This window comes from Oratosquilla oratoria, chromosome 16, assembly GCF_046742065.1.
Source record: "Oratosquilla oratoria isolate Oo_2021 chromosome 16, ASM4674206v1, whole genome shotgun sequence".
NCBI classification, from domain to species: Eukaryota; Metazoa; Arthropoda; class Malacostraca; order Stomatopoda; family Squillidae; genus Oratosquilla; species Oratosquilla oratoria.
The window spans coordinates 14,537,498-14,551,192 of NC_134792.1; the positions used below are offsets into that span (position 1 = coordinate 14,537,498).

At 38.9% G+C, this 13,695-nt stretch overlaps 1 protein-coding gene and 1 long non-coding RNA gene across 6 annotated transcripts in view; one reads left to right on the top strand and one right to left on the bottom strand.

Annotated features, from left to right (window-relative positions):
• Nucleotides 1-1,060: 1,060 nt before the first annotated feature.
• Nucleotides 1,061-10,621, top strand: LOC143033842 (uncharacterized). Its single transcript, XR_012967195.1, has 2 exons — nt 1,061-3,205; nt 3,374-10,621. It is a non-coding gene; the product is annotated as an uncharacterized LOC143033842 (long non-coding RNA).
• LOC143033840 (uncharacterized) overlaps nt 10,590-13,695 on the bottom strand; it is a 102,988-nt gene continuing 99,882 nt past the window's right edge. For all 5 annotated transcript variants that reach the window (XM_076199392.1, XM_076199389.1, XM_076199393.1 and 2 more), the window contains one exon: nt 10,590-10,811. In XM_076199392.1, the coding sequence (XP_076055507.1) occupies nt 10,799-10,811 (13 nt within the window). In that variant the 3' untranslated portion in view covers nt 10,590-10,798. The remainder of the gene's footprint in view (nt 10,812-13,695) is intronic.

The following is a 13,695-nucleotide window of genomic DNA, read 5'->3' on the forward strand; positions in this document are numbered from 1 at the left end:
ATTCGCGGATTTCAATTATAAAAAAGACTTGACTGCGCGTGCCGGGCGAGGCATCACTGCTAACTATTGTGTGTGCATGATACTTTAGAATAAAAATATTAAATTCACCAGAGGTTTTATTACACATATATTGATTCTGTTTCATTGCCTGCATATTTTAGTGGTTGAATATGATTGCATTTCTTTCACTTTGGCTCCAGATTTCAATTGAGAAAAAAAAAAAAAAAAAAAAAAGTTGACTGCGCGCACCGGGCCAGGCGTCACTGCTGACTGTTGTGTGTCAATGACTCACCCCCAACACTGCGTAGTTGTAGATATGCTGCGACAGTGTGCGGATTAACTTCTCAATAGCTCTCTCTCTCTCCTTGCACACCCACATTCTTTTTTTACTCTCACTGAAGCCCCTACACAAGACTCCTGGATGTACATCATCATCTAAGAAGAATGAAGTCAAGAATGGAAAAGTGGCAAAGAGAAGCAAGGTGATGACCCTAAAGGTAAAAATAGCTGTACTAGACAAGCTTTAGAGCGGCACAAGTTACACAGCTTGCGGACGTGAATTCAAGGTAAATGAGTCCACAATAAGATTAAGTAGTCCAAAAAGTCAATAAGAGATGCAGTGGTTGCCTGTCCTCCAGCAACTGCAAAAGTGACTCAGCATGCGAGATCTTTCGATTAACAAAATGGAAAAGGCACTGAATATTTGGATAGAAGATTTGAACAGACGACTTATTCCTGTGGACAGCCAAGCTATACGAGAAAAGGCAACCAAACTGTATGAACACTACAGCCAGAATACAGATTCCTCATTAAAAGCAAGCAAGGGATGGTTTGAAAATTTTAAGAGATATTTACTTCACAATCTAAAGCTAACGGGGGAAACTGCATCAGCTGACCATGCAGCAGCCAGAAAGTATCAAGACGAGTTTGAGAAAATGGTACAAGAGAAGGGATATCTAACAGAACAAGTATCTAATGCTGACGAGACTGGTCTGTTTTGGAAGAAGATGCCCAGCAGAACATTTCTATCTAAACATAAGAAATAAAGGAGACTGCAAAAGACCATAAGGCCTACACTAGGCAGCTCCGTATCCATCACCACCTGTCATCCCCATCCATAAAGGTGTCTAATCGTGTTTTTAAAACAACTGATAGTTTCAGCGCTTACTACATGGTTACTAAGTTTATTCCATTCATCGACCACCCTATTAGTAAACCAATTCTTGCCTATTTCCTTCTTAAATCTAAATTTGTCCAGTTTATACCCATTACTGCGAGTCCTGCCCTGTTGTTTTATTATGATGACCTTGTTTGCATCACCCTTGTTATAGCCTTTAATCCACTTGAACACTTCTATTAGATCACCCCGCACTCTGCGTCTTTCCAGAGTGTGTAAGTTTAGGTGCCTAAGCCTCTCTTCGTAAGGCAAATTTCCGAGTCCATGTATCATTTTGGTCATTCTTCTATGTACTTATTCTAGTGAATTTATGTCCATTCTGTAGGACGGAGACCAAAACTGTACCGCATAGTCAAGGATGGGTCTAACTATCGCTAGAGTTTAATAATTACCTCTGCACTTCTATTCGTTACCGTCCTAGCAATGAAGCCTAATGCTCTGTTAGCTTTATTTCTGGCACCAATACACTGCTTCCTGGTTTTAACCCCTTCCATACGGTGCCGCACACGTAGGCGTCATGGACTTAGATCTCGGTGGCAGCAGCCAATGCCAGCCTTACGACGTGTCGTAATAATACTCGCATTATAAAATATAGTCACCGCTTATATCGATCGTTCTCTCTTCACCCGTGAATTTTGATAACCATAGAAAATGCGATTACAAAAGAATTAGAAAGAATGTCATTATGGAGGGGCGACTACAATAAATATAATCAAGACGCCGATATGGCAGCCTCGTGAATACACTTGCTCCCCATGACGCCTACGTGTGCGGCACCGTATGGAAGGGGTTAAGGTCCGGACTCACCAGAACTCCCAAGTCCCTATCGCACTCAGATTTTTCTAAAAACGTGTTATCTGAGTTGTATCTATTTTCCGGGTTGTGTAGCCCTACGTTTAACACGCTACACTTAGAGATATTGAAGCAGGCTCCGGGTTTCAAGGCAGCAAAGGACCAAGTTTCTGTTCTTCTGTGTGGTAACACTGCTGGCCATATGATCAAATCTATGTTCCTGTACAAAGCTAAACATCCCCGTTGTTGCAAAGGCAAGAACATGAATATGTTACCATTATTTTATTGATCTAACAAGAAGGCTTGGATGACATAAGTACTTATGACAGACTGGTTCCACAATTGTTTTGTTCCTGATGTGGAAAAATATTTGCAACAGAAGGGGGCTGGAGTTCAAAGTGCTGCTGGTTGAAAATCATCCTGGATATTCCGAGTCCCTGAAGTTTCCCCATCCCTAAACATCCAGGTTGAATTTCTTCCTCCAAACTTCAGCCTATAGATCAGTTTAATTGCAGTGTTTAAGGCGAAGTATGTGAAAAGAAAGTTCATGATGATGATGAAAGCCATAGATGAAGGCGAAGATCTCCAGTTGTGGTGGGAGAGCTATAACCTAGCACATTGCTTAAAGATTATAAAGGAAAACCTCGACAAACTGAGTGAAAGATGTGTGAATTCATCATGGAGGAAGCTTTGGCCATCAGCTGTGAATGATTTCGCTGAATTTCTGAGTGCGGATGCAAACATCTTTAAGATTAAATTCATGGCAAGACATGTCAGGGGAGAAGGTTTTGAGAACATGTGGGAAGAAGAAATTTGTGAAGAGTTACTGGGAGAAAGAGAATTATTGACTAATGAAGAGATAGAAGATTGAATGAAGTGGAAGAGGATCAGGCAGAGGAGGAAACTTCATTACCACAAACATGGACTTTGGAATAATTGGGAGAAACTCAGAGGGCCTGGAAACATCTTGAATTGCTGATTTCCCAATATAATCCCTCTCTAGAGATCAATCATCGCCAAAAACAAAATTGAAGACTGCATATCTCCTTATATGGAGATTCTGAGGGAGATGAAAAAAATGTTCACAGCTCATCCCCATGTTTTTAAAGGAGCCTGCAGTACAGTCTGCTGAGCCAGTGCCACAACCTTCAACATCTGGATCCTCAGTGTCATCAGAAGCAGCAGCAGACACCTTGAGGACGTCTTCAATTGATAATGACTTAGAAGTGGTAAAAGGTGTGTAGTCATTCTTTTATGGTGTTATTGATTTTCCTTATTGATGCTATTTTCATTAAGTTTGTTACATGGTATGTTTAATTAAACATTTAAATGTTCATTATACAAGGAAGAATTTATTTAAAACTTTAAAATGTTTTTACTAAGAATGTTGTACGGATTTTGCAGAGTTGTCTACGGGTGTGTGAACGGAGAAGCAGCCGCCAGCCAGAAGTGGCCTACACAGCCGTGCGCAGAGAAGCTAGAGGACGAGAAGTTGAGAACAACAGCAGTGGTGAAGTAGTCAGCTCCAGTGATGCAATTATTTATTGGTTAATAAATGTATTGTTATTGATATTTGTCTGAAGTATTTCCTTTTATGCCATGCATTAAAAGTTGGATTTTAGCAATGAAGGAGGGTAAGAAATACGAGATATTAAGTCGGTGAGTGAATGCCCCTAGTATGGGCCATATTGTATTATTCTTAGTTTATTAAGTGTTATTAAATTATACTTGTTAACTGGTGATATATGAGAAGTGAATTTATTATAAGTGGAAGAGATTTAAAGCATGTTTCAACCGTTAGTAGAGAAGTATGGCTAGAATGAAGCACGAGTGAGAGTTTTGGCTGCGATATTCCGTAGATTTTCAATGGTTTTCTCAAAAAGAGTATTCGCAGTTTTAGCCATTTGCGGGGGTTTTGAGAGCATATCCCCCGCAAATAACGAGGGATGACTGTATCTAGTATTTTCCTTAACCCATTGTGCTAAGGTATATTTGATGGTCATACCCAGTAGAATATTGCTCCAAAGTTCTTTTTCCCCTTTTACCATCATTTCTTCCCAGATATCCATTGCATTAAAATCGCCCATGATTACTATGTTACCACCCTCTTCCAGTAACCCGTTTAACACATTCATTACATCTTCCAATAATTTAGAATGATCGCTATCCGACCAAGCCAGTGTTTTTGGTGGTATATACACTACTACAAATTTTCTGCTTTTCATCTTTTTGTTTACAATTTTGATCATAATTGCCTTTGCCTTCATTAATCTTTGTCACATTTAGACCCTTTTTGGTCAATATCATGACACCACCTCCCTGCATGTGTTCTATTTTTCACCTTGTCCCACAATACTTGTTGATAGAGGTTCTTTCCATTTTGTCTACAATTCCCATAATGTCAGGTTCTTATATTTCTAGATAGTCATTTAGTTAATTAATTATGAGATCATGCCATCAATATTTGTGTATCCCACTTTTAGTTTCATATTTTCTTTTCTTCTTTTTTGGTTTAGTTTCCATTTTTTTTATGTACCATTTTCAGTCTCAAGTCCAGCACTCTCCAATTTTTTTTTTTTTTTTTCTGTTCTATCATTGGCTTCAATTCTGAGAGCTTTCTTTTTTTCATCACTCATTTCCTTTTTTATCCATATGTTTGAATTTCTCGCCGTTTGCCAATTTAACCTCTTTAGATAATACCTCCTTGGCTATCATTTGAGTTATTTTTATTTTCAGAGGTCTATGTTGTTTTTCTTTTGAATATTTGCCTATTCTGTGGATCTCGTCAATTTCCTCATCAAAAGTTTGCCCTTCATCCTGTCTTTCAAAATTTCCTTAGCTATTTCATTGTCCTCCTTTTCTCTCTGGTATTTATACATATGTTTTTCCTGGATACCATGGACCACAATGCACTTGCCTTTGTCTACTGTACCTCTCACCCAATTTTCCTTTTCTTTAATTAATTTCATAACTATTTCTTTTGTATTTTCCTCCATCTGCTTTTATACTATTTCTCTAAAGGATATTTATTGATTTTCCTGTTCTTTTTTCCACTGATTTCTTATTTCAATGAGGTCTTCTTGTAATTGCTCTTTGACCTTTTTCAGCTCTTCATTTTTATTTTTGTCCTCATTTTTCATTCTTTCATTTTCTCATATGAGGATTTCAATTTCGCTCTTTGGGTCACTTAATTCTTTAATCATTTGCTCACTCTTATGCAAAGTAATCAATTCCCCAAGTACAGCTCGATAGTCCAATTTAAATCTATGATTTCTTCCATAAGTAGTTTACTTCACAATTTCTTAATGGATTACTATAACTTCTTCATCTAAGCTTTGACCTATTTCACCTGGGGATGTGGATGAGAGTGGATTATGCCTTTGATTGGCCCATGTAAGAAAAAAAAAATGGTATATGTATGTAGTAGAGCCCGTGTTAGAATTAGAAATGGAGTGGTTTGAGGTAAAGGTAGAGCCAGGGATGTCATGTTGCCATTGCTGTTCAATGTGCACATGTTATGAGTGGAGTTCCTCAGGATTCCATTCTTGGGCAACTTCTATTCATAGAATATATAATATAGACCACGGACTAAAATCTATTGTCTCCAGATTTTCTGACGATACAAAACTGTGTGGAATGGCAAATGATCACTTAAATCAATTAGATATTCAAGAAGATTTTGATAAATTACAGCAATGGTCTCAAAAGTGGCTAATGAAATTTAACACAAGTAAATGCAAGATTATGCACATAGGTAAAAATAAGTACAATTACAAGATATTTGGAAATTCATTAACAAAAGTGGATAGTGAAAAGAATTAAGGGAGAGACTGAAGGATGTGGTTAGTTTTAGATACTTGGGTGCAAATGTGGCAGGAAAGGGAGGAGTGGAGGTGGAGGTAGAATGTAGATTGAGAGAAGCGAGTAAATGCCTTGGTGAATTAAAAAGTGTAATGAGAAATAGATATTTGGGAATGGATGCTAAGAGGAGATTGTATGAAGGAGTGATTGTGGTAACAGCACTGTAAGGGGCAGAAACATGGAATATAAGAGAGGAGTTTGAATGTGTTTGAGATGAAGTATCTGAGAAGTATGATGGGGGTTACTAGGGTGGATAGAGTGAGAAATGTGGAGTTGAGGAGAACAGGGATGGAAAGGGAATTGGGAGATAGGGTTGATGAAAGAGTATTTGGATGGTTTGGACCCATGGAAAGAACGAGTGAAGAAAGACTAGTAAAAGAGGTGTGGAAGGCAGAAGTGGAAGGAGTGAACATGAGGGGGCGACCTAGGACGAGATGGATAGATGGGGTAAAAGGGGAAGAGGGGAAGAGGGGAATGTCTGTTGAGGAAGGATGGGAGAGGACAGAAGACATGGGTGAGTGGAGAATGGTTGTATATGGATGATGTGATGCATGAGGTGGAGTGGGTGAGGGAGTATGTGTGTGACAAAATTTGATGCAGCCCAAAGGGATTTCTCCCTGTCTTCTCCTTTTCAACATGAGGGGACAGAAAGGGGGGGGGGGGGGTCACTGATTAAATGAAGCGGCCTTGCTGTGTCTTGCGACACTGCTTCTGACCCAGGGCAGTGGACAAGATGCAGGAATGACCTGTCATCTAGAAGGTGCCAAGATAAGAGGGAGGGAAGAGGGTGGAGGGGAGTGGAATGTGATAGGGATGGAATGGGTGGGAATGGTTTTTATGCTTTTGTTTTTTGGCTACCTCCCTTGTAAGTTGTAAAAAAGCCTTTGGTATATGTATGAAAAGAATCTCTGCATAATCTTCAGTAATGATCTCAAATCATCTAAGCAGTGTATTTCAGCCTCTGAGAAAGTAAATAAGATTCTTGGACTGATTGTGCGATCTTTTGACTTCAAAAGTTCATCTCTCATTAACATACATATACATACATACATATACCAAGGCTTTTTCCCCCTTCCAAGGGAGGTAGCCAAAAAGGGAAAGGCATAAAAACACTCCCACCCATTTCATCCCTAAATACACTCCACACCCCTCCCACCCTTCCTCTCATCTGAGCACCTCCTGGATGACGGGTCATCCCTGCACCCTGCCCACCGCCCTGGGTCAGAAGCAGTGTCGCAAGACACAGTACATCCACAGCAAGGCCGCTTCATTTAATCGGCGACCCCCCCTCTCCGTCCCCCTTTGCATATAAGGAGAGGACGGGGAGAAATCCCTTCGGGCTGCGTCAAAATTTACTCACACATACTACCCCACCCCCCCGCCCATTCCTCCTCATGCAGTCACAACATCATCCATATACAACCATTCTCCACTCACCTCTGTCTTCCGTCCTCTCCCTTCCTTCCTCAACAGACATTCCCCTCTTCCCCAAAGCCCCCTTCACCCCATCCATCCACCTCATCCTAGGACGTCCCCTCATGTTCACTCCCTCCACATCTGCCTTCCATACCTCTTTTACTAGTCTTTCTTCACTCATTCTTTCCATGTGTCCAAACCATCCTAATATTCTTTCATCAACCCTATCTCCCAAATCCTTTTTCACCCCTGTTCTCCTCCTCATTTCTCACTCTATCTAGCCTAGTAACCCCCACCATACTTCTCAGACACCTCATCTCAAACACATTCAAACTCCTTCTCTCTTCTTCTCTTATGTTCCACGTTTCTGCCCCATACAGTGCTGTTGGCACAATCACTCCTTCATACAGTCTCCTCTTCGCATCCATTCCCAAATGTCTATTTCTCATTACACTCTTTAAACCACCAAGGCATTTACTCGCTTCTCTCAATCTACATTCTACCTCCACCTTCACTCCACCTTTTCCTGCTACACTTGCACCCAAGTATCTAAAACTATCCACTTCCTCCAGTCGCTCTCCCTTAATGTTCACTTCCAGTCTACTGCCACTTTCACCCCTTGTACATCTCATCACCTTACTTTTACCCACATTTATCTTTAGCTTTCTTCTATCACATACTCTCCCAAACTCTGCCACCAGCTTCCTCAATCCCTCCTCTGACCCTGCCACAAGCGCAGTGTCGTCCGCAAACAACAGCTGGCTCACCTCCCACTTTTCTCCATTTTCTTTAACCATCTCCAATCCCTGACTCACTACCCTAGCATTCACCTCTCGCACCACCCCATCTCTCATTAACAAGCTATATAAATGGTTTGTCCATATTTGCAATATGCTGTTTCCATATGGTCACCGAATCTCATTTAAAGACGTTGACAGTTTGGAAAAAGTACAATGGTGAGCCACAAAACCGATTCCAAATATAAAAAATAAATCTTACAAAAGTCAACTAAAACATATGAATCTGTTTTCCCTAAATAAGCATAGACTCAGAGGTGACTTGATACAGGTGTCAAGATTCTAAAGATAATTGACATCAAAAGTGACCAAATTTTTACATTGAATGAGATTCAGACAAGAAAAGTTTGAAACTGTCAGTAAATAAATTTAATTTGGAAGTGGTAGAAACAACTCCAACCATGTAGTTAATGAATGAAATAAACTTTCTGTAGAGGCAGTGCAATGTAGTTCAGTTCGAAGCTTTAGGTTTCGTTTAGATAAACCCCTAAGCAAGATGTTGTAATGGCTACCATTTACTTTATATTATTTTATTTGCTTATTGTCCCTTTAGTATTTGCTTTTCATTTATTAATAGTTATGTCAATTTGTCATTATTTACTATTTACCTGTTTGTTTTGTATTTAACTATACCTATGCATTTATTATTTTTATATATTCTTAATCATTATAATTTTTTTGCATCCAACCTAATTCAGGCATGATAGTGGAAAAAACATTGGCTGGGGGTCAGGGGGCCACGGGCCTAGGCCGAGTCCCTGGGCTGAATCGCTAGTAAACAAATGCATACAAGCTTTTCCATTGATGTTGTTATCGATATAACTTGGCGAAAATAAAATCTACCCCAGTCAACACCTTGCTATACATACATGTGCACACCAAACCACGCAATGTTACACAAAATGAATCACTTGCAGGCCAGCACAAAATAAACCACTTACACACAGGTACAGCCGACATATGAATTGGCTAAAACTTCACACAAACCAAAAATTATTTGACCACAACAAAATATATATTTTTTTAAACAGATCGTTTATTACAATCAGGAATTAATGACAAAAAATAGAGATCATTGTCAGGAAAAAAAAAAAAAAAAAATAAATAAATAAATAAATGAAAAAAAAAAAATAAATAAATAAAATCAAATAAAATCAAATTCCTATTTCAATCGGAAGAATATCATGCCTGTTATTTATGGACCAAAAGATCTCCTGTCGGCATGCTCCTCCTTTGTAATCCTTTGTGTACATGGATGGGTGCAAGGAGGCTGGGAATTGGAGATAAAAAAAAAAAAAATTGAGAAAAATGGGATATAAGCCTGATGTTGTTTGCTGATGATATTGCACTTGTGACAGGATCAGAAGATTGTGGTAGTTGGTGACGGAGTTTGGGAAGGTGTGCTAAAGGAAGAAGTTGAAGGTAAATGTGGGTAAACAAGTGACGAGATGTAGAAATAAGGAACATGAGAGGAAAAGTCTAAACGTGTTTGAGTTTAGGGGTTACTAGGCTGGATAGAGTGAGAAATGAGGAGGTGAGGAGAGTAGGGGGTGAAAAGGGAATTGGGAGACAGAGTTGATGAAAGAGTATTGGAATGGTTTGGACACATGGAAAGAATGAAGAGAGTAGTAAGTGTGGAAGGCAGAGGTGGGTGGAGTGAACAGGAGGGGTGACTGAAGGAGAGATGGATGGGTGGAGTAAAAGGGGTTTTGAGAAAGATAGGGTTGAATGGTGAATAGTTGTATATGGATGATGCTGTGAGGCATGGGAGTGGGTGGATGAGAGAGGGTTTGGGAGTGGTAATGTGTGAATATTTTGACGCAGCCTGAAGGAATTTCTCCCTGTCTTCTCTATTTCTGCACAAGGGAATAGAAAGAAGGGGGGGAGGGGGCATGATTAAATGAAACAGCCTTGTCTCGGATATCCTGTGTTTTGCTGCATTGCTTCTTCCCCAGGGCAATGGGTGAGATGCCGGGATGACCAGTCATCCAGGAGGACCCAAGAAAACAGGAAGGGGTAGTGGATGGGAGTGGAATTATGCCTTTTGACTTTGGCTACCTCCCTTGCCTAAGGTAAAAAGCCCTTTGTATATGTATGCATGAAATAAGAGAGATCTGGAGTCCTTACATTGCTTATTTATTTCACTTATTATATAAATGATTTTAACAACTACATGACATTTAATCTTAATGCTACACTAAACCTAACATTACTACTTGAACAGCAACATACGCAAACACAGAGGTAAGATAGATTTTCTTGTTTCTCATCTCAATAATTTGTTTCCATTATAAAGGTTGTGTATCAAGCATTTCCTTTACACATTCCAAATGCTTGAAAAACAATGTTAGAATATTAAAGAAAAAAAAAAAAATCAAAGAAAAACACTTGCAAGACATCCTGTCAATTTTTTTTCATAAACTAGACCAACTAAGGCAGAAAAGTGGAAGGTAGGCAAGAAGCAAAATGAAAACTGAGGAAGTGGAGGAATGAGGATCAGAAGGAAAAGAGGAAGAGAAAAATTATAATTATTTTTTTTATATATATATATATATATATATATATATATATATATATATATATAAAATAAACAAAATACATGACAATAATGAAGTGCTTTAAGCTTCAATGGTCTATAAAAGAAGCATACACAGTCTTGAGAACTCTTGAATAATTCTAATATGATGTGTTCCCCTTAGGTTGTGACGATACAGATCTAACGTTTAAGGCTGCCCGTCTCTTCCTGCTGCCATGTTTATCTTCTGTATCTGTAAAAATAAATCCATTTGTACAATATCCTTACGATACATTAATGACAAAGTGAAAAGTGAATGTAAAAATTAATTAATGTAAATTTATACATGGTAACTACATACATACAGATGTATTAACAGACAAATGTGGAGGGGTTCTGATAGTAATAAAACTGCAATTTAGCTTTTGTTTTCCCACAGCACCTAGAATACATAGCTTCCGAGAACTTCTATTAACTAACGTAGGTAAGGGAAAAATCATCACAATGCCTTTAACTATGCAATAAATCAGGGAGGAAGGTTTGGCATGATCATCTTTATGACATGTAACTTTCACACATTTTCACTTGCTCATTCTGTGTTCTAATGGTATCTCGTCTTATTCACCTTAGTTTCCCATGCTTTCATTCCTGACACCACCAAGTCATGCATCCTGAAGATTCCTAACATGGCCACAATCTCATGCTGGGCCAAAATCCTTCAATCCCATCCATACCTATTACTTCAGAAGTATTATGGGGGTCTACTATTACACTCTTCTTATTCACCCAGGTTTCCCATGCTTTTATTCCTGGCACTACAAAGTCATGCACCCTGAAGATAACTAACAGTTATAATCTCATACTGGCTCCATACTTCATCTTGTTCCACCTAATTTCCTGACACTCCTGAGTCATGCATCCTGATGATACCTAACATAGCCACAATCTCATGCTGGCCCCAAAACTCTCAATCCCAGCTACACCCATCACTTCACAAGTATCATAGGGACGTACTGCCAAACTTGAGACAATACAAATAATTAAATTTGTCAAAATTTCTGTTTATGACAACAAATAGATCTGCCCAATTACTTTCTGTAGGGAGGAGTTTGTGTTGTTAAACCAAAATCAATCATACCGTATATTTCCGTGTATAAGACGACCTTTGTATAAGATGAGGTACAAAATTAGAGCAAAATTTTATGAATTTATCTCATATTGGTAGTATAAGACGACTGCTAAATTACAAAAGCATCAGTGTATCAAACCTACCGTACAAAAAGAATCGTTTTGATTACGTTTATAAGCTGTTTTTTCCGCTTTTTCTTTTCTCTCTCATTACTTAACTGTATCCTTATACCAGATAAATTACTTCTGTATCCTTATAAATTCAAAATAAATGAAATAACAAAGCAAATCATGTATCATGATTTTCTGAGAACACACGTCAACTAACAAAAATTATTTGTTTAAAGTTTTAAATGTAATGTAATTTGATTGAAAATAAAGGTTTTAGGAATACGTTTGATGTGTAATACTGATGATGATTAGAAATTAAGTTTTATAATTTTATAATTTTTAAATTTTCTGTTTTAAATGCAACTACTGTAATATATTTTTTTATTGATATACGTTTTATGTACTGTAATCCAAAATTGTTATTTTCAGTCTTAAAAGTTACTGAAAAGTTAGTGAAAGAAAAAGGTTGCTATGAATGCAACCAGTGCTCAATGTTTACATTGATTTTCAGCTGTGTTAAATGTGTTTACATAGAGTAGTTAACCCCTTCCATACGGGGCCGCACACGTAGGCGTCATGGGGAGCGAGTGTATTCGCGAGGCTGCCATATCGGCGTCTTGATTATATTTATTGTAGTCGCCCCTCCATAATGACATTCTTTCTAATTCTTTTGTAATCGCATTTTCTATGGTTATCAAAATTCACGGGTGAAGAGAGAACGATCGATATAAGCGGTGACTATATTTTATGATGCGAGTATTATTACGACACGTCGTACGGCTGGCATTGGCTGCTGCCACCGAGATCCAAGTCCATGACGCCTACGTGTGCGGCACCGTATGGAAGGGGTTGAAAGTACCATAATTTCATTAACCCCTTCCATACGGTGCAGCATACGTAGGCGGCATGAGGAGCAAGTGGATACGCGAGGCTGCCATATCGGCATCTTCATTATATTTATTGTAGTTGCCCATGCATAATGACATACTCTCTAAACTGTCTTCATCACATTTTCTATGGTTATCAAAATTCACGGGTGAAAGAGAGAACGATCGATATGAGCGGTGACTATATTTCATGATGCGAGTATTATTACTACACATCGTACGTCTGGCAGCTAATGCTGCCCGCGAGATTTTGGCCCGTACTGAAGAGGTTAATATAGAATTATTCCTCGAATTTACTAACAATTGCCATTTACTATAAAGATATGCCAATAATATATAAGGTAAATATGGTTTAATTACCTTTATTACCAGTTCTTATCATAATGTGAATCATTTCCTGTGTATCGGTGGTTATCGGCAGGCTAGCCTACCAAGTCATCTCATGTAGAATTCAAGGTCTGATTTTTATAATGGTAGTATAAGACGACCTCCAATTTTAAGGGGTGAATTTTTGGATTATCTTATACGTGGAAATATACGGTATATATATATATATATATTCCCCATTACAAGGAAAGTAGCAAGAGTCAAAGGCATAATCCACTCCCACCCATTTCATCACCACATACTCATTCACCATCCTTCCCTCCCTGCATCTCACCCACTGCCCTGGGTCAGAAGCAATGTAGGACATAGCAAGGCCACTTCATTTAAAAAGTGAGCCCCCCTCTTAGTCCCCTCATGCAGACAAAGAGAAGACAGGTAGAAATCCCTTTGTGCCATGTCAAAATATCCTTCACACATACTCCCTCAACCCCCTGGTGCAACCACTGCCGCACAGAAAATGCCAACCTCCTCCACTACCTGAGCGGTTCCCCCACCATCTCTTTCCTCAGACGGGGACCATTGGCACCCCCTGAAGGTCTTGTGAGCCGCCTCCAGAGCCCCTATGATCTCTGTCAGCTACTAGAGCGTCCACCACTGCTCTAACAGCTGTACCCTCTTTTCCAC